We start from the raw sequence: 21,036 nt of genomic DNA on the forward strand, positions 1-21,036 counted from the left end.
AAACACACACACCTCCAATTAACAATAAAGTCTTAACCTAATCCTGACGCCATTTTGAACCTCATCCTCACATCATAAGTTAGTGAAAAAAAAGAAGAATATTAACCATAAAAAGCCAAATTAAAAACCCATCTTTGAGTCGTAGTTGAAGTGAACCAGACTCGTTCTAAAACCCATCTTTGAGTCGTAGCTGAAGTGAACCAGACTCGTTCTAACATATAAACTCGTATTACGGGAACAAAAATATTGACTTACGAACTCTTAAGAATCAACACACGATGATCAGAGTTCTCAGATAAGAACATAAGAGCATAAGATAGTCCCAGGCTCCCTATTTGCTGCCACATATAGAGAAAGATGTTCAACGACACGTGATTGGTTGACGTAAGATGCGTCGTAAAGATAACAGTGGTGACCAGAACATATCAATATGGCTTACGAATGACCATGAGACTCGACTGCAATGAGATTTGGGGAGAATTTCTCTTACGATTCGCACAGAGAGAGAGAGAGAGAGAGAGAGAGAGAGAGAGAGATGTTAATTTGATGGATAGTTATTATGAAAGATATTATATAGATCATCTCTCTTGTCTGTCTGTCTGTCTGTCTGCCTGTCTGTCTGTCTGCCTGTCTGTCTGTCTGCCTGCATGAAGGGTTAAGACAACATGACAGTCTGGGTTTGGAAGAGGAGGAGGAGAAGGTGGAGGTAGTAATGTGGGTGGAGGAGGGGGATGAGGAGGAGATGAGGGCGGAGGTGGTGGTGTGGGTGTAGGAGGAGGGGTCGGTGAGGGTGGAGGAGGGATGAGGGCGGAGGTGGTGGTGTGGGTGTAGGAGGAGGGGTCGGTGAGGGTGGAGGAGGGATGGTTGAATAGTATCTAGGGCAGGGTAGACTAACTAGCGCCCCCGCATCTCCCAACTGACCTTGACACACACACACACACACACACACGAGAAGAGTTCCGTCTTCCACACCCACGCGAGTTCCGTCATCTACACTCACGCCCACACACACACACACACACACACACACCTGACACTGGCCCTCCATCCTTAGTGAATTAAACCTCAGGTACTTAAGGTGACTTGTGTTCAGTTTTATTTGAACACCTGTGTCATTCATTCTTGGAGAGAGAGAAAGAGAGAGAGAGAGAGAGAGAGAGAGAGAGAGAGAGAGAGAGAGAGTCAATGCTCCAGCGTGTGTGTGTCGTCAGGTTGGACTGTAAAGGAGTGCAGAAGGTCACCGGGAATGGCAGCAGCAGCAGTAGTAGTGGTGGTAGTGGTAGCGGTGGTGGTAGTGGTAGTGGTAGAGGTGGTAGTGGTAGTGGTGGTGGTAGTGGTAGTGTGGTGGGCGGTAGAAGTGGTGGTAGTGGTGGTGGTGGTGGTAGTGGTAGTGGTGGTGGTAGTGGTAGTGGCGGTGGTAGCGGTGGTAGTGGTGGTGGTGGGTCTCCTGTTGCGTAGGTCAGCCTCCCTCGGGTACAAGACGGTCAGCCGGGACGTGTGTGTGTGTGTTTTTCAACGGTCAGGGGGGGGGGGTTGGAGCGGTTGTTCCACTTGTTTCTCCTCTCTGACTATGAAAGACGACTGGCCCACCATTAGGTTAGGTCAGGTCAATAAACCACATAACTCACCCACCCACCAAGCTTTTGTTATCAATTTTGTGTTATGGTTTAGATACGTCTACATTACGCTCGAGTATAAACAAATCTTGCACGCCATCTGGTGATTAAGAGAGGAACTAGAGAGACATCATCGACAACCAAGCTCCTCATTTATCTCTTCTTAGCAACATGAATTGAACTGAACTTTGGTTATAGATTCCTTGATAATTTTTGTTACAGCTTCACATTTCTGCTAAACGCTTGTTATTGTTTGTTTACGCTGATGCACTGAGAGAGTGAGGGAGGGGGTGTGGGTGAGGGTGAGAGAGGGAGCTGAGGGTGAGAGAGGGAGCTGAGGGTAAGGGAGAAGAGGGGATGATAAGCGTTCGTGTATTCTTCCTAACATCTGTTTTACCCCAGCAGGCACTACCTGTCGAAGCATTGTTATGTATGGTGCACCTGGAGGAGTGTGTCCCCAGCACCTCGACCACACCCCGTCAGGAAGATCATATGCCCTACGTATTTAACCCCTTGAGGACGATGACTTAGCCCTTCAGGTCGATAACTTAACCCCTTGAAGACGATAATTAACCCCTTGAGGACGATGACTCAACCCCTTGAGGACGATGACTTAGCCCCCTTAAGGACGATTGACTCTTTCCTTCTCCCCTTTCCCCTCCCGTTTCCCCTCCCTAACCCTACCAGCAAGAGTTCGTGTGTGTGTGTGTGTGTGTGTGTGTGTTACCCCCCAAAAAACTCACCTCCTCTCACATTTCGGAACCTTTACTGTATCAACCCAGCAACCCAGCAACCCAACCACCCAACCACCCAACCCACCCACCCTAACCATGCATAGAACGACCTTGATAAGTCATGTTTTTGTCATGTTTTTTTTTAATTATTATTTGTTTTTTTAGCATAAACGACAAAGAAGTTCAGAAAATTTATCACAATATGAGGCAATAATTGACTCAGGATACCAAGTGTGTCGGGGGCGAGTGTCTTAATTGAGGCCAGAGGGTATACAAGGTCCTTAAGTGGGATTTCACCACGAACGACATCCACCTTTATGAAAACGTCAACAAACATAACATACATACATACATACATACATACATACATACATACATACATACATACATACATATACCAGGATGATTTGAACTAATGTACAGACAAAAAGTAATCACTGTTAATGCCGTCTTCTGTTCTTTGTTATTTTGTTATGTTATTGGAAAAGTTCTCCGGGTTATTGAATTATAAGAAGGTCAGTTTTAATTATATTTGAGCATTTTTTTTTTTGTGTGTGTTGTGTTTTTATTATTGTGATGTAGTTCTGAAGGTTGATAATAAATTTAGATCTAAATTTATTCAACACTAAAATTATGATGATGATGATGATGATGATGATGATGATGATGATGATGATGATGATAAGGGTGTGTGATTTAGACTCCTCCTTTTGTAAACCATAAACAGTGACCATTATTAGTGTATCATATACCCACTTCACTATACAACTATCATCATCATCATCATCATCATCATCATACCAACACAAACCACCTCACACTACCAACACATACCACCAGCATCATCATCACTCTCACCATCACCACACACCATCACACCCCAGGAACAAACAAGAAACACAAAATCCTACATAAAGGGTTTCTGTGTAAGAAGGAAGTGTTAGGGGCTGATAGGTCAGACCTCCTTACCTACACCCAACCCCCCTCCCCCTAAAAAAAAAATCTGGACCAATCTCACTAGCCAGATTTTATGAACCATTATCTGTTCAAGTGGTCAGACACAAGGGAACCATTGCGATAGAGAACGACGGTTTTAATTGGTGTTAACTGAAGCTTAAGACACGGCGAAAAAACTCCTCTCGTGAGATTTTCTGTTCAGATTGGGTATTAGTGTGTACCCCAAGGTGAGCATCTCACGGTAACTTGAAGTCGATATTTTTTGACTAATTTGATGATCCTACAATTACCTGCCAATTAGGAAGTGACTGCACTCACAGGTAAGAAAAACAAAAGGGAAAAAGTTTTATGGTGGATCTGAGCGTTGGCTTGCGTAAGTATAAAGTTGGTGAAGGAGTTCGCCAGGGTCAGCGTGACGGCCACCACCACCCACCTGCCCTCCTGGACACGCCCTCAGACACACACACACACACACACACCTCACTACAGCTTCTAACACTTGCACTACTTTTACTTTTGTTCTGCCACCTTCACTGCACCACTTGACACATACTCCCACTCGTGCTATAACTCTCGCCAGCTTCCCACTAGGACCTGGACGTCACCAGCACCCGCCTCAGTAACTCCGGCGAGCATCACAACACGAATTAAAACACTGCACTTTATAAGGCCACTGAGAGTACGATTAATACCAGAGTGTGACCGTCTCCCCCATGGCTACAACACGTGGCAGCTCCAGACATTACAGGTCCAATGGTCCATATGAGTTAAGTCTTCCATCACAAGAGTCTGAGGTGGCCTTGAGTCATGAGTCTCACAACACCACATCCTTGACGATCATATTTCCTTGTCGTACACGTCAAGGGGAGTCACACCACCTAGAGTGCCGCCCGAGTACTACACCAGCTGGAGAGTGTGTGTGCTCTAGTCCACGTATGTGTGTGTCCGTAACTAGAGTGAAAGTTATCCCATGAGGAAGACGGTAAGGGTGAGTGCCACGCCAGCTATGGAGGGAGGTTGTGACCCGCCGAGGTAGGCACGGGGGAGGGGGGGGGGTCACTACATGTCCCCAAAGCGGTGCCTCTTACACCCACATGCGCCTCAACTCGGGGCGGACTTGCATTTTTTTTACGGGGTTTAAAACTCGTGCAGCTAAACACGTTCTACATGAAAACTTGAGCCAGAGAGCCACCTGGTGTACACACGTCTCTTGTGACAACACCCGAAAAACCTCCAGCATTCCCGCGGCTTCAGCTTCAACCTTAAGTTTCCCTCATCTTATCCTTTTTTTTTCCGAGTGGTCATGATATGTTAAGGCCAGGAGAGTGTTCTCTGGCCCCTCTCCCCTCTGCCTCCATACAGCCTGAGTCCTGTACAGTAAATCTCGACCAGTTTCTAGTTCAACCTTAAATTTCCATCCTCTAAAATCCAGGTTTTTATGTGAGTATATGACGCTTTCAGGTCAGGAGAGCCTTGACTGCGTCACAGGGAGCGGGGGTGCCAACAGCGGAGTGCCACGCCCATCGACCACTCACCTTGGTGCCACAGGCAACACGTACACATGACCAATTATAAGTGTCATGAACGATGTGTAATGGCGACATCCTTGATCTTGTTTCTGAGACCCAAGAAAAAGAGAGAGAGCAGAGAGAGAGAGAGAGAGAGAGAGAGAGAGAGTGTGTGTGTGTGTGTAATTTCAGAAGTAATTTCACAGAAATCGCGATTGTATAAAAATTCTCTTTTTTGAAACATAATATTTAGTAGACTGGTGATGTGTACATTACAGAGCAGAAGTCAAGTGTGTGTGTGTGTGTGTAGTTTATAGAAAGTGTTGAAGATAGCCACCGTCCTAGTGCAGGTATTATAGGTACTGGTGCAGGTACTGGTGAAGCCGTGTCGACCAGTACTGGGTGAAGGTCTCCCCCCTCATTCTTCACCACTTCCTTACAGCACTACATCTCACCCCATCACCTACAGCTATAATCTTCTAGTGAGTCTTGATTTATCTTGTGGAACCCAACCCGAGGATTTCCACGGCTCGCTGTTGATCTGTTCCTCTGAGTTACCACATGTTCTACCTCCTTGTTGCTGTCACCCCTCGTAACTACTGACCCATCATACCTACGGACACTGTCTCTTGGCTCTCATAATAGAACAAACATATTATTGATTATACGAACAAATCCTCGAATCTTGAACCAGAACTAAACATCTTGGAGACTCCAGAATAAATCCACGAACGCCTTTTTTTTTGTCAATAGAATAACAACTTCATAATAACAATAACAATAACCTTACGTCATCACAATACAATAACATTCCATCACTTAATTAGATCTAGCCACCAAGGTGTGTACCTGTATACCTCACGTAAAACAATAACAATTACCAAGGTGTCTCTCTTCCCCTTCCCCCTCCCCAGGTGTCCCTCTCAAGGTGTCCCTCCCAAGGTGTCCTCTCTGAACCACTCCACAGGTAACCAATACTAAGAAGAGATTATCGTACCAGAGAAAAGGTCACAGGATATGATAACATGTGTAGGAGCCTTTGGTCATGGCCTGTAGGAGAAGGAAATACCCGCCACATCCTGAAGTATTTCCCCCACAGATCTCTTCCTTCCTCACCTGCCACGTACTTCTGAAGGTCATGGGCTGTGTGTGGGGGTTATGGGGCTGTGTGTAGTGGGTTGCGGGGGTCAGTGTAGGGGGTTATGGGGTCAGGTGTGTGTGTTATGGGGTCAGGGTGTGTAGGGCAGGGGTTGTGTGTAGGGGGTTATGGGGTCAGGTGTGTGGGGTTATGGGGTCAGGTGTAGGGGGTTATGGGGTCAGGTGTAGGGGGTTATGGGGTCAGGTGTAGGGGGTTATGGGGTCAGGTGTGTGGGGTTATGGGGTCAGGTGAAATATGGGGCTGTAGGTAGGTTGTTAAGTTAGGGAAGCAGGAGGTGTGGGGGGACCAATGTTTAACTACAAATCCAACCCCAACTACTAAACCCCATCCAATTAGCTAAAACTAACTCAATTAACTAAACTAACTCACTAAACTAACTCAATTAGCTAAACTAACTCACTAAACTAACTCAATTAACTAACCTAACTCACTAAACTAACTCAATTAACTAAACTAACTCAATTAACTAACCTAACTCACTAAACTAACTCAATTAGCAAAACTAACTCACTAAACTAACTCAATTAACTAAACTAACTCACTAAACTAACTCAATTCACTAAACTAACTCACTAAACTAACTCAATTAACTAAACTAACTCACTAAACTAACACACTAAACTAACTCAATTAACTAAACTAACTCACTAAACTAACTCACTAAACTAACTAATTCACTAAACTAACTAATTCACTAAATTAACTCAATTAACTAAACTAACTCACTAAACTAACTCAATTAACTAAACTAACTCACTAAACTAACTCAATTCACTAAACTAACTCACTAAACTAACTCACTAAACTAACTCAATTATCTAACCTAACTCACTAAGCTAACTCAATTAACTAAACTAACTCAATTAACTAAACTAACTCACTAAACTAACTCAATTATCTCAACTAACTCACTAAGCTAACTCAATTAACTAAACTAACTCACTAACCTAACTAACTCACTAACCTAACTAACAAACCTAACCTAACTAAGTAAACTAAAATAATCATGTTTACTAATTCTTCAAATCTTAGTCACTCTTATATTTTTGTTTTGTTTCAGATTAAACGAATCACATCAACACACAAACAGGAGTGAGGCAACAACTCACCTGGACGCTCCGACCAGGTAAGCCGATGACTGTACAGGTGTGTTCATAGTGACCTGTTTAACCTGTGTGTGTGTGTGTGTGTGTGTGTGTGTGTGAGTGTGTGTGTGTGTGTTGTTTACTTACAGATGATGAAATATATAGACAGTGTTTAGGTATGATGATTTAAACCTTTGAGCACGATGATTTAAACCCTTTGAGTACGATGATTTAAACCCTTTGAGTACGATGATTTAAACCCTTTGAGTACGATGGCTTAAACCCTTTGAGTACGATGATTAAACCCCTTTGTTCTTGTTCTTGTTCTTCTTCTTCTTTGTGTTTAGTTTCCTCCTATCAGATGAGGTCTCGTCCACTCGTCGTGATTCGAACTGGATGAACCAGTTTCGTCTCGCGAGTTATGGCGGCGTTTATTTCCCTCTTTTTTGTGAAGCCATGAGGTCAAGAGCCGCCTCTCTCTCTCTCTCTCTCTCTCTCTCTCTCTCTCTCTCTCTCTCTCTCTCTCTCTCTCTCTCTCTCTCTCTGATGAATACAATAATATAGTACTCAAGGGGTTAGATTTCGTCTTCCAAAGATTACGATATCGTCCTCAAAAGATTACAATATCGTACTCAAGGGGATAAATCATTGTACTCAAAGGATTTAACACCGTACTACAGGAAGGGTTAACAGTTAATGATGGGTATAGATACAGCATTACCTTGTATACTTAACCTAAGATACGGTATGACTTACTGACTGACTTGGTGCTGCCTGACTGACTGGGTAGCTGGCTGACTGAGTGGCTGGCTAACTGACTCATTCACTCACCTTCTACGTGTGTGAGAGGAGAGGGAGGAAGACAAACAAATCTACTGTATACTCGTGTTGTTCGCTGGTGTAAATCATCGCCAGACGAAGGTTACATCCCCTGATTATTATGTACAGTATTAGGATTCCTGGCGTGTTAGTTTAGACCACAGGCGAATGTGGTCTAATGTCAATGTAGTGTGGGGAGAGGGAGGGAGGGGGAGAAGGGGAGAGGGAGGAAGGGGGGAGAAGTAGAAGGAGGAAGGGAAATATGAATACTTCTCTATGGTGATGTGTGTGTGTGGGGAGAGAGGGGGGGAGGGGGAGAAGGAGGGAGGGGGGAGAAGGGGAGAAGTAGAAGAAGGAGGAAGGGAAATATGAATACTTCTTTGTGGTGGTGGTGGTGGTGGTGGTGGTGACAGGGGTCCAGTTTTTTGTTTACATGGAGTCTTGGTTGGCTGGCTTAAACAGGAGTAACCCAGAGTCATCACCAGACAAAACTAGACAGAACTGACACACTACACCACCACCGCTATCACCACCAATTCACCACTATCATCATCAAATCCACCATCACCACCACCATCACCACCATCACCACCACCACCACTAAATGACTATCATCATCAACCACCCACATCACCACCACCACCACCACTATCATCATCATCATCAAATCCACCACCACCACCACCATCACCACCACCATCATCACCATCACCACCACCACCACCATCACCACCACCATCACCAATTATGGATTTGGAAAGGAAGACTTTCTGTACACAATATAATAGTTGTTGTTCTTGTGTGTGTGTGTGTGTTTAAAAGGCCTCTATGGGGGGGACGAGGAGGTCGTTTGATATAGTTAATGTCTATGATTCTCTTACTTGCATATACATACATTTACACATAACACATACATATACACATACATACATACATACATACATACATACATACATACAAACCGATATCAATGAGAGAGAGAGAGTGCAGGAAATAGTTACCATCCTTAGGTAATGATTTGATCTACACCACCCACCCACCCACACCCACCCACCTCACCCCACCCACACCCACACACACCCACACCCACCCACATCCACCCACACCACCCACCCACACCCACCCACACCCACCCACACCCACCCACCCACCCACACCCACACACACCCACCCCACCCACCCCACCCACACCCACCCACACCCACCCACCCCACCCACCCACATCCACCCACACCCACCCACCCACCCACCCACCCACACCCACCCCACCCACCCACACCCACACCCACACCCACCCACATCCACCCACCCACCCACCCACACCCACCCACACCCACCCACACCCACCACTCCACACCCACACCACACACACCCACCCACCCACACACCTCCACACCACACCCACCACCCACACCCACCCACCCACACACCCACACCCACCCACCCACACCCACCCACCACAAGAAACACTCACACCCGCCTCCTCTTCACTCCTTACTCGACAAAAGCGATAGGTTAGGTTAGGTTAGGTTAGGTTAGGTTAGGTTAGGTTAGGTTAGGTTAGCCGCAAAATACTTATAGAATGGAGGTCTATTGACTTTTTTCTGTTTTTTCCGTTACTTTTTGTTACTGTTACTATCACACCTTACACAGATCACACGTCATTAAGTCGAGTTGTCTAGATCCATATCCTGTGTGTGTATGTGTGTGTGTATGTGTATGTGTATGTGTGTGTGTATGTGTGTGTGTGTGTATGTGTATGTGTGTGTGTGTGTGTGTGTGTGTGTACGTCTGTGTGTGTGTGTGTGTGTGTGTACTTCTGTGTGTGTGTGTGTGTGTGTACGTCTGTGTCTGTGTGTGTGTGCGAGTACGTCTGTGTGTGTGTACTTCTGTGTGTGTGTGTGTGTGTATGTGTATGACGTATCCCTGTCCAATATAACCGTTCCTACAAGTGACTTTATACAAATGATTTCTTGGGAACCTTTTTTTTGTCTCGTAAATACATAATGAGCTTCAATGGTTGAGATTTCCTGGTTCAATAGTGTGTACTGTCAGCTTGAATGAATTATGTCAGCTTGAATTAATAGGGTCATTTAAAATTAGTAATGGCAAGCTTATATTTAGTAGCTTATATCACTGGTGTAAGCTTGAATTAATAGGGTCATTTTAAATCAGTAATGGCAAGCTTATATTAGTGTCAGTTTAGATCAGTGGTGTAAGCTTCATTTAATAGGATCAGTTTAAATCAGTAGGGGGGGGGGCATGCTTATGTTAGTAGTGTCAGCTTAACTCAGTAGCATCAGCTTAAATTATATATTAGTGTTAGCTTAAATCAGTCATATCAGCTTATATTAGTATAGAACCATCTTAAAAATCAGTACCATCAGCTTTAATCAATAGTGTCAGCTTAGTATCATCAACAGCTTTAAATCAACAATACCACCTTAGTATTATCAACAGCTTTAAATCAACACTATCAGCTTAGTATCATCATCAAGCTTACAACTTTATACAACTACTACAGCCACCACCTCACCTGTGACCTCCCCCCTCCCCACCACAACACACCTCATCAATTTAACCAATTAGTCTGTCCTGTGCCCCCCCCCCCCTCCTTTACCTGTTTATCGTACAGGTGAACTATATCATGTTTTTGTCCTCGTAAACACACATTAGGTTATTGAAGGTAAATCAATATATACGTGTATAACTACGACACTACGCTTACCTTGAGAGAGATTAAGTGACGATTTGATTTAATAAGAGTGGGCAGGTGGGTAGATGGGCAGGTGGGTCTTTTAAGATATTGATATTATAATGCATTACTACACTCGACAATCAGGTAGTCAAGATCAACATACATACACACCTCATCCACTAATCAAGAAGAGACATACAGACATACACCTGTAATGATCAATTGGCCTCTAATATAGACCTCAGCCATGTACAGGTAAACTAATGCTTGTTATTAGGGAAGGTGAAGGTCTGGCAGTGAGAGTAACCAACCAGTATACGTGCTTGTGTTTATAAAGGCAAAAGAAGTATATCAAGTGGTTTTCTTTCTAGTTCATCATTAACATGGAAGGTACACGACAGCATTTCCATTCAGTGTGTGTGTGTGTGTGTGTGTGTAGTGTAAAGCGGCGGTCTTCCTGTCCTTGTTGTGTTCGAAATAGGTTGTTCGTAGTGTTCGGATTGTGTTCGAAGTGTTCTAAATATGCCTCGAGAGAACACTAGGAAGAGAACACGGAAGATTAAAGTGTACTTAAGTAGGAAAACCTCTACTACATGGTCTCTTAAGTAAAAAATAAACCTCACAAGGATACTTGATTAAAAAAACAAGCCCTCAGGGACACATTTTTGTATTCATACAAAAATAAAAGTAAGAAAAAAATATCACATTATTGTTGGATTAAAGAAATAATAACAACAACAACAATAATAACAACAATAACAACAACAATATTAACAACAACAATAATAACAACAATAACAACAACAACAATAATAACAACAACAATAATAACAACAATAACAACAACAACAATAATAACAACAACAATAACAACAACAATAATAACAACAACAATAATAACAACAACAATAACAACAACAACAATATTAACAACAACAATAATAACAACAATAACAACAATAACAACAACAACAACAACAATAACAACAACAACAACAACAACAACAACAACAACAACAACACCTATCATAATCTGGATTTTATCACTGTTAATGTCACCTGATGATTAAACACCCTAACGCTAACCTAACCTAACCTAACCTAACCTAACCTAACCTAACACATCCTAACCTAACTTAACCTAACCTACCCTAAATTAAAGTGTCTAATTAACAGGTAATTCTACTAACTGTGAATCAAGGTAACAAAGGCTCTCTCTCTCTCTCTCTCTCTCTCTCTCATATTTTAACTGTTCGCTATTGTTTTTGTTCCATTGTTTTTGTTCCTCTATTCCCGAAGCAGTGTGAGTAGTTGAGACACGTACACGTACATGTCCTTGCCTAACCTAACCTAACCTAACCTAAGTCAAGAGAGAGAGAGAGAGAGAGAGAGGGGGGAGAGCTAATCTTCAGGTGATCCCATGAAAGCGAGAGAGACATAAATGAACTAACAATACACACAAGGACACAGGTGTAATTCAATAAAGAGAGAGAGAGAGATAAAAAGTGAGAGAGAGAGAGAGAGAGAGAGAGACCATTAAGTGACCTTTTAACATCAACAAGTAGAAATGAAATCGACAGTATAGTTTTTGTTTTGTTTTTTAGGTTAATAAAAATAATTGTATCCACGGTTTGTTGACCTTGCCTGAGGCGCTAACATGACAAAATCTGGTCAGTCGGTGTGTCTCAGTATCTACCACGTTAACTACTTACCTCCCACCACCCCCTCTCCTCCTCCGTCCTACCCATACCCACCTACTCACCTCCCTCCTACCTATCCCTCCCTCCGGCCTATCCCTCCCTACCCACTCCCTCCTACCTACCCCTCCTCTCCTACCTACCTACCTCCCTCCTACCTATCCCCTCCCTCCTACCTATCCCCCACCCATCCCATCTCAGGTACACTTACGAACAATATTCCTTGGACACTTGTTAATATCTGTCATGTATATAAGTACTTAAAGATCATTAACTCAAGGGAGTGGAATTTTAATATATGTTCTCAATTTTTTTATTTTTTAGTTAGTTTTTTTGTTTTTTTTTGCTTAGACACAATATATAATACAAATCACACAGTTACTATATATAGAACAATCATATACTATTTCTATATGACCCTGAAATAGATGTTATAGATATATATAGCCCAAGTGGGAATTTTGTCACATCGCAACTGTACCTGAACTGAGACAAAGTTGATGACTCGAGTTGTAAGCGACCTTGTTGTGCTTGGGGGGGGGGGTTGAGTCGTTGTTTACCAGTCTTATTAAAAGTAACAGGTAATATATTTGTTTTTTATTATTTCTTTTTATGGATCACCTGGAGATAATGTTCAGTTGTATACAGGTATAAGAATGTTCAATTGTATCCAGGTATAAGAATGTTCAATTGTATACAGGTATAAGAATGTAAAAAAAGTACCTGTTCACCAGATCATCGTGTATACCACCATTCAGGGTTGGATTTTTTTTACTGGGACTAAAGAAATATTTATAAGATTTTCCCCCCCATCAGGCTGTTATTTTTCCCTTCAGTCTGTAAGTTTTCCCCCGCATCATGTTCTTTTTTGTCCATATCAGGCTATAATTTTCCCTTCAGGCTGTCTTTTTCCCCACCAGGTAATCTATTTTTCCTTCAGGTTGTCATTTTCCCCCATCAGGTTGTCATTTCCTCCCCGCTACTTAGTCAAAAATCAATAAGTTCAACCCAGAAAACGTCAAAACACAATTATATTCATTTTTTTTTTTACTTTTAAATCTTGAAATGACAGCCAAGGGAAAGGAGATACGAGGGAGCGAAGAGTGACAGTGTGAGGGAGGAGGTTGTCAGCTTATCCCATCTTGTGAGTAGTACCATTTGCTATCCAACGGCCAATTAAACTGTCGGAACTACTACATAATTAACTAATGGCCGCAAGAACTGGTGATATATATTACTCGACGATTCTTGTTACTACGTGCAGCCTGACACACACACACAACCACACCCTCCCACAACCACACCCTCCCACGCGCAGACAGCTTGGTAAGACGCTGTTAGGTAGGTTCAGTTTGGGTACAAGTGGTTCTTTACTCTACTGTAGTATCCATTGGCTGAAGATCTTAATTACCATCGTTTCACACCTCTAGATTTACCTGACAAGTTACCTGACGACTTCATTGATCGTTTCGTGTTACTTAAGTCAGAATAAAATGTTAAAATAATGATAAATGAAGTTAATAAGAGAAAGTCCTTGATGTTAAAGTATATTATTATATTTTCTTCACAGTATAGTTATTTAGTAATAGGTTAGTATAGATAAATATATATAATATGTATATTACTAATGTATATATGTTATTTAAATTCATCTTAGATCTACAAAAATAAATTCTATATTCAGATATAAACTACAATACAATACAATAATTATAGGAACAAATTCATCTTAAATATATAAAAATAAATTATATGTTCAGAAATAAACTCCACTACTATAATTATAGGAACATGCAATTTTTTTCCATTTATATATATATTAATAGCCAAAACAAAATCTGAACATAATAATATCTTAAACCTACAGACACGTTAAAAAAAAATAATCACAGCCAGTTATATCGTAGGCACAAATGGTAGCGAGCGAGTGGCCAGTCTTACTTATAGGCCTATTACCTGAACCGAACCTCAACACACCGCAGGGACTAGACCAATCTGAACTGCTTTAAGACGTACAAAACATCATTAAGACAACGTACAGTACGATAGTAACGTTATAACGAAAGAACGGGAAAATGCATTGCAGTTAAAATTCTGGTGGTAACACTTTTCGGCTGTGCTTTGTGGCGTTACATTCCAATACTCCTTGCAGGCAGAAGTTTATATCACGATCATTCAGTCTCGAGAAGTCAACAACATACATTTATTCATATGTCTATTGCTGAATTAATCTCAAATATACTGTAACATAAGAATCTGTATGCCATAACTCAAGTGTTCGAAATGTAGACAAACGTCTTACCAAAAATATTTAGATTGTTGTTTCCATGTTGTGTCGATGTATTCGTTCTCGGGTCTAGTGCTTGATTTTGCTATTCGTTCATCCGTATACCACTTCCGTGTATCTCTAATGCAAGTCGGTCATTAACGCTCCAATTGTTGTTAGTCTGACTACAGGAAAACCTCAGGAGACTCACTAAGATATCGTTCATCATTCGTGGTTGATTGTGGAACCCCCGCACGAGTAAACCCAAGGTAGCGATCATCCCAGCCAGAGCACGTAATGGAGGGTCGGTCACTCAGTATGGTAGGGGGTCAGCATAGCGAAAGTTATTGTAGTAAACTTGAGAACGAGGGTCAGTTTACACAACTTATTGCTGCAATGGGCCTTAAACACCTGACACGTACACACACACACATGTAGTACGTAAAGGAGCACCACCAACATAACGCCAGTCTCCAATATATAAACACACACTGTCAACATAACACAAAATCCCGTAAGTAATAAATTTTACTAGTCGTTCGGGGTATGTCTCCCATGCACCCGTGCTGCTCAAGGCTCTATACGGTGCACTCGCGTAAATTCATAATAATAAAGCTTCAAATCCTTATAGCTTCCCGCAACTCCGCCAGAGGTACGCAGTAACCTGTCCAAGCAACAACTACACAACTTAACACACAACAGTCGTGACATACTTACAAAACATTGTCTAAACTAATCATGAAACAATGAAGATCAGTCGTCCACTAAGTTAAAGCGTTAGTCGAGTTTTAACAGTAAAGTTCATCACTATTGTTAACGGAACAACAGTGAAGAAAGTATGAATAACCACTCAAGGTGGATGACGTTAAGAAATATTTACAGTAGTTCGAGACGGACTCGTTATAATACTGAAGGTGTTGCTATACCGCTTAACTGTCATCTCTATAGGTTCAATAATAGTCTTGGGCCTCTTGGTTGGTGTTGGCGCGCGTCTCCCCAGATAGTATTAGGCTACGACCCGCATGTTCTGTCTTCCGTTGAAAATTAAATCTGAGGCGAGTAGCAGAACCACAGCTGTAGAGGAACGGTTATAACGAGAAGAAAAAAAATCTACAAATCTGAATAACTATCCAATATTTTCTCCTCTCATACCGAACATTTGATGCATAAATTCAAAAACATTTCTTGCTAACATTTCCACCGAGAAGCTAAAGGTTTCAAACTAAGAAATACGACAACACAGAATTCCGCCATGATGTTTGTCCTAACTATTGTGTGTGTCCTTGTAGTCCATGACCTAGTGTGATGTGACGTCTTGGCTGGTGTGATGGGCTGAAGACTGTGACTTTTCTTGATCATGGTCGCCAGGAGGTTGAGGGCCGTGTAATGGTGTGTCAGGATGGCCCGCTGCTGTGTTCTGGGTAGCGGCGTCGGTAGAGACAGACTCCAAGAATGGCGCCATGTAGTGCGTCATGAGGGAGGTGCACATGGTGATCTCCTCTCGCTCGGCCGGGCTGTACAACTCACACATCCTGCGCCAGTGATATTTTGAATTTAGATATAATATGGCTAGATTAGATAGATTAGATTGATTAAATGGATAGATAAATGTTTAGTAAAATTGCCGTACAAGTTTACATTGATTCATGTTCATAGATAATGCATATTTATTATAGTCACCCACAAAAGTCATGTCACCTCTCCTCCTGAACCACGAACCCAGAGATTCACACTAGTGAACCCGAAGCAGTAGACCGATACATTATTCTTTACCATAAATGCTTCGGATACACGAATCTGAATCTCACAAACATGTAAACAGACAAACAAACATCTTTTTTTTTTCACCTTCATAAACTCATCAAATTAACAAACTGTAAAAATCTTGGGTTTGAAAACTCCACCAATGAGCTGGAAGGAAATCATGATGACTTTGCTTGGTACTTTGACTGGTGACTTACATGTGTAGGAGTTACTGTGTTAAGGTTGTAGATGGTGATCTTAAATGGTGACTTAATAGTGCCTGGATGGTGACTTAATAGTATCTTACGGGTGACTTACAGGTGATGTAGGGTGTGTGAGAGATTAGGGTTGGCTACCAGAGTGACGGCCAGGGTGAGGGACGCCCCCGCCTGGACACTGGGCAGGTACTGGGTCACCCGGTAGCTACTCAAGCACGTCTCCGCCACGTACCGGGACACGCTCATCACTCGCCTGGTACAGTGGTGAAGAAGACAGTGGTACAGTGGTGGAAGGGAAATATTGGTGGTGGTACGATGATGAAGGGAGATAGTGGTTTATTGGTGGTGGTACAGTGGTGAAGGGAGACAGTGGTACAGTAATGGTGGTACAGTGGTGAAGAAAAATAGTGGTACACAGTGAATCAAAACAATGACGCAGTGATAAAGCAAAAACAGTGACAACCCAAGACACTGAACGGTGATTTACAGTGATACAGCACAAACGGTAAACGGAAGATACAGCATTACAGTAATACAACAGTGTTACAGTGTCATACTAGCAGTGATAATGACACCCATGAATAATTGACAATAAACAGTGAATTGTATTACAGTAAGCCTTCCCAATAACGGACTTCTTAATAAAGTAATGGATACAGTACACCCTCCCAATAACGGACTTCTCAATAACGGATATTCTCAATAACAGAATCCTCTCAATAATGGACAGGGATTACAGGAATTAAATCTCGTATTAGGTGGTGTTTACTGTACCTGTGACTGAAAACTTAATTAAATTACCTGTGAATAAACGCTAATTAGGAGGGATAACTCACCTGTCAATTGTGCCAACCATTACAGCCTTCAGAGCTAGGTGGTCCAAGAAGTACCAGCTGGTGGGTGTGTATAGAGCGAACCTGGGAATATACAGCTGGTTATTTAGTGACTCACAGATGGTATACTCAATTATTATGGTGTTTACAGGTGGTACAAGCAATTAATGGAGTGTCTACAGGTGTTACATATAACTTAAATACCTACAGGTAGAACACACATAACTTTAGAAGGAAACAAAATATCACCATTGTCACCACTACGCCACAATACTACCACCACCACCACACCCCTAGACTATCACCATCACCATACCCCTGCACCGCCACACTCCTACACCACCACCAACAACAACCACCACCACTACCACACCCCCTACACCACCACACTCCTACACCACCACCAACAACAACAACCACCACTACCACACCCCCTACACCACCACACCCCTACACCACCACCAACAACAACAACCACCACCACTACCACACCCCCTACACCACCAACCAACCATCATCACCACCAACTTACTTCAGTTTAGACAGGATCAGAACCTCTATCCGGCGAAAGTGGTGATGTTTGTACATGCCGCCACATATTGTCACCAGTTTGCTGATACTGGGAAACACGCACTCCTCCTGTACCGTACCGGGAACCGAATTAATTTACTGGGATTACCACTTACACTAAGGAGAGGGAAGGCAAGTGTGTGTGTGAGGTCGATTAGGACTGAGGGATTTCGATTAGGACTGGGAGAGGGGGGCTGATTAGGAGGGGGCTATGGGGCTGATTAGAGGACCAGAGGGGCTGATTAGGACTAGGAGGGGGCCGATTAGGACTAGGAGGGGGCTGATTAGGACTGGGAGGGGGAGAAAATGTAATCAAACAGTAAACACCTCAGCTACTTACCATCTTGGCCGCGACGAAAAGAGCTCCAACCCCAAGGAGCTGAAGGCAGTCCTGGGCCAAGGGAGTCACGGCCAAGAAACGATCGGCCAAGTTGACAGCCACAAACACCGTCTCGGGGCCAAAGTTGAGCTGATGGTTGACCTTAATGAGCCAGTGAACCAACGTGCACCTCATGTACTCCGTCACCTGTAGATAACAAGGTCAAAGGTTATGGTTAGGTTAGGTTATAGTTTGGTTATGGTTAGGTTATGGTTAGGTTATGGTTTGGTTATGGTTTGGTTATAGGTTAGGTTAGGTTATAGTTTGGTTATGGTTAGGTTATGGTTATGGTTAGGTTAGGTTATAGGTTAGGTTATAGTTAGGTTATGGTTAGGTTAGGGTTATAGTTAGGTTATAGGTTAGGTTATGGTTAGGTTATAGTTAGGTTATGGTTAGGTTATAGTTAGGTTAGGTTAGGTGTACCTCTCCTTGAAGCCTGTGTTTGTATTTGTGGTGATGTATCTATGTAAACCTGAGTCGGACACGGGAGTACATAATTTTCCCCTGAGTACAACATAACATTTCGTTTTTCTGATTTACAACCTAAGTACAGCAACACCTCCATTTAACGGACTTCTCTCCATACAATCCGTTATATAGAGGTTCCACAACGGACCCTCGATAAAGCGGACTTTCATCTCTATATAGTCCGTTAAATAGAGGTCTCATATCTAACGGACCTTCTATATAACGGACTTTCATCTCTATAGTTCGTTATATGGAGATTTTACATCTAACGGACCCTCTACTATATAACGGACGCCCATCTCGGTTTTGTCCGTTAAATAGAGGTCTCATATCTAACGGACCTTCTATATAACGGACTTTCATCTCTATATAGTCCGTTAATTAGAGGTTACACACACGACACTCACCTGAGGTTGGTCCGCCATACAGTGCCTTGGGTGGTACTGGCTCTCCGTCACCTTCATGATAGTGAAGATATCGTCAGCGTACTGGAGGCCGAGGATGGTCTCCAAGGGCGTGAGTGTGGCGCCGCCCTCGGATTCCAACGCCCCCTCCTCGCTGAAGTCCTGGTCTAGTAAAGAGTCGGCCCCGAGGGATGAACGGCGGGCGCTCTTGTCGTACAGAAGCTCCTGGAGGTGTTGAGAACTATTTTAGAATGGGTCTCCTTCCCTAGCACTGGATTAGACCTTAGCTTATCCATACCTGATATAGTGACCCTTGAATTAGACCCCAGGTTATCCTTATCTAACATAGTAAGACGTGGATTAGACCCCCAACTTATCCTTATCTGACATAATGACCCCTAGATTAGACCCTAATTTATCCATATGTAACCAGAACGTGGTATTTGCCCAACATTATCCAATATCCACATTAGACTCAAAACATCGATGGTCTTCCAGATGGCTATGTTGGTCGAATCAGTGATAAATTACATCAGCTTTTGAAGGGGTGAGCTACGAGATATAAACAAACCCAAACTATAACAAACAAACTGTGTATAAAAAGCGTCACTAGAATCATATGACCAGTTACAATGGCTCAAAACGATGGGGTTCACTTCGGTGGTAATTTGTTTACAACTCAGAAACTGTATTAAATAGTGTTTATTCTTTAACATTAATTTAAGACAAGTACTTACTCTACTTATTGTCTATAAAACTTAATTGATCAAATGAAACTTTCGTAACGGTACATAATACGACTGAAAGGGTTGAGAAGCTGTATTATACTTCATAAATACGTAATTTGTCTCACTGAAGAGTCTGTATCAAGAATCACTGTTACGAAAACCTATACTAAATGAACACTGAACTTAACGAACGAAAACACAAAATTCCATAACATGTCGACAGTTTGTGACAATAACGTATTTAAAGGTTTACCATATACACAACCAGCTGTCAGTATATAAACCACTGCTTGAATCACAAATACCACCCCCCCCCCCTCCTCCCCCAACTCCAACACTGAATCAGGTTCGAATAAGAGTTTGTTTCTTATATCACTTTTCGTATCTTGACCTCTCTTACTACTTCTAAATCAACTTCTAACCAACAATGTACCTTATTTGGTGTAGTGGGTGATGGAACTACAGAATGATGACGATGCAACACTTTGTAAACATAATAAACATTAGGTAAATACACTATACGCCACGAACATCTGTCATCAATCTTCACCCTTTGGCCTGGAGGTGACGAGACATTCCACCACTAACCTCAAGCCAAACATACCATAATGGGAGCTGTCAGGATACTCACCATGACATCCTGTGGGAGGGAGTCATCTTGGAACACCTGTACACCTGCGTCCTCAGCGTCCATCACGACGTCCATGGTGCCTGGCGTCCTCAACCCTGCCTGCCTGTCTGTCCTCAACAACAACAACAACACACAGGCGGGTTGGCGAGTGTTTCACCTGCGAACGAGATAAGGATTCCGAATCAGCTTCGTTCAAGAGCCTTCGGATCCTTCGCTCTCACTGCTAATTTTGTCCTTATTCCCCTGAGCCTAATAGTGAAAGACCTTTATAACCTCAGCGGGTGAAATAACTGAAAGAACTGTATAACTTAATGCCACTATTATTCATATATTCATTTATTATACATCTGACTCACCACTAGTATTATACATCAGACTCATCACTAGTATTATACATCTGACTCATCATTCGTATTATACATCTGACTCATCACTAGTATTATACATCTGACTCATCACTAGTATTATACATCAGACTCATCACTAGTATTATACATCTGACTCATCACTAGTATTATACATC

At 42.5% G+C, this 21,036-nt stretch overlaps 1 protein-coding gene across 1 annotated transcript; it reads right to left on the minus strand.

Annotated features, from left to right (window-relative positions):
- Positions 1-15,836: 15,836 nt before the first annotated feature.
- On the minus strand, positions 15,837-20,588 carry LOC121858572 (G2/mitotic-specific cyclin S13-7-like). The gene is made up of 7 exons (XM_042355061.1): positions 20,487-20,588; positions 19,158-19,379; positions 18,244-18,429; positions 17,866-17,972; positions 17,337-17,417; positions 16,601-16,753; positions 15,837-16,071 (listed from the first exon to the last, which is right to left on the minus strand). The coding sequence occupies exons 1-7, from the start codon at positions 20,586-20,588 to the stop codon at positions 15,837-15,839; spliced, it is 1,086 nt and encodes a 361-aa protein (XP_042210995.1).
- Between the last annotated feature and the right edge of the window lie 448 nt (positions 20,589-21,036).

This window comes from Homarus americanus, unplaced genomic scaffold (assembly GCF_018991925.1).
Source record: "Homarus americanus isolate GMGI-L3 unplaced genomic scaffold, GMGI_Hamer_2.0 scaffold74, whole genome shotgun sequence".
NCBI classification, from domain to species: Eukaryota; Metazoa; Arthropoda; class Malacostraca; order Decapoda; family Nephropidae; genus Homarus; species Homarus americanus.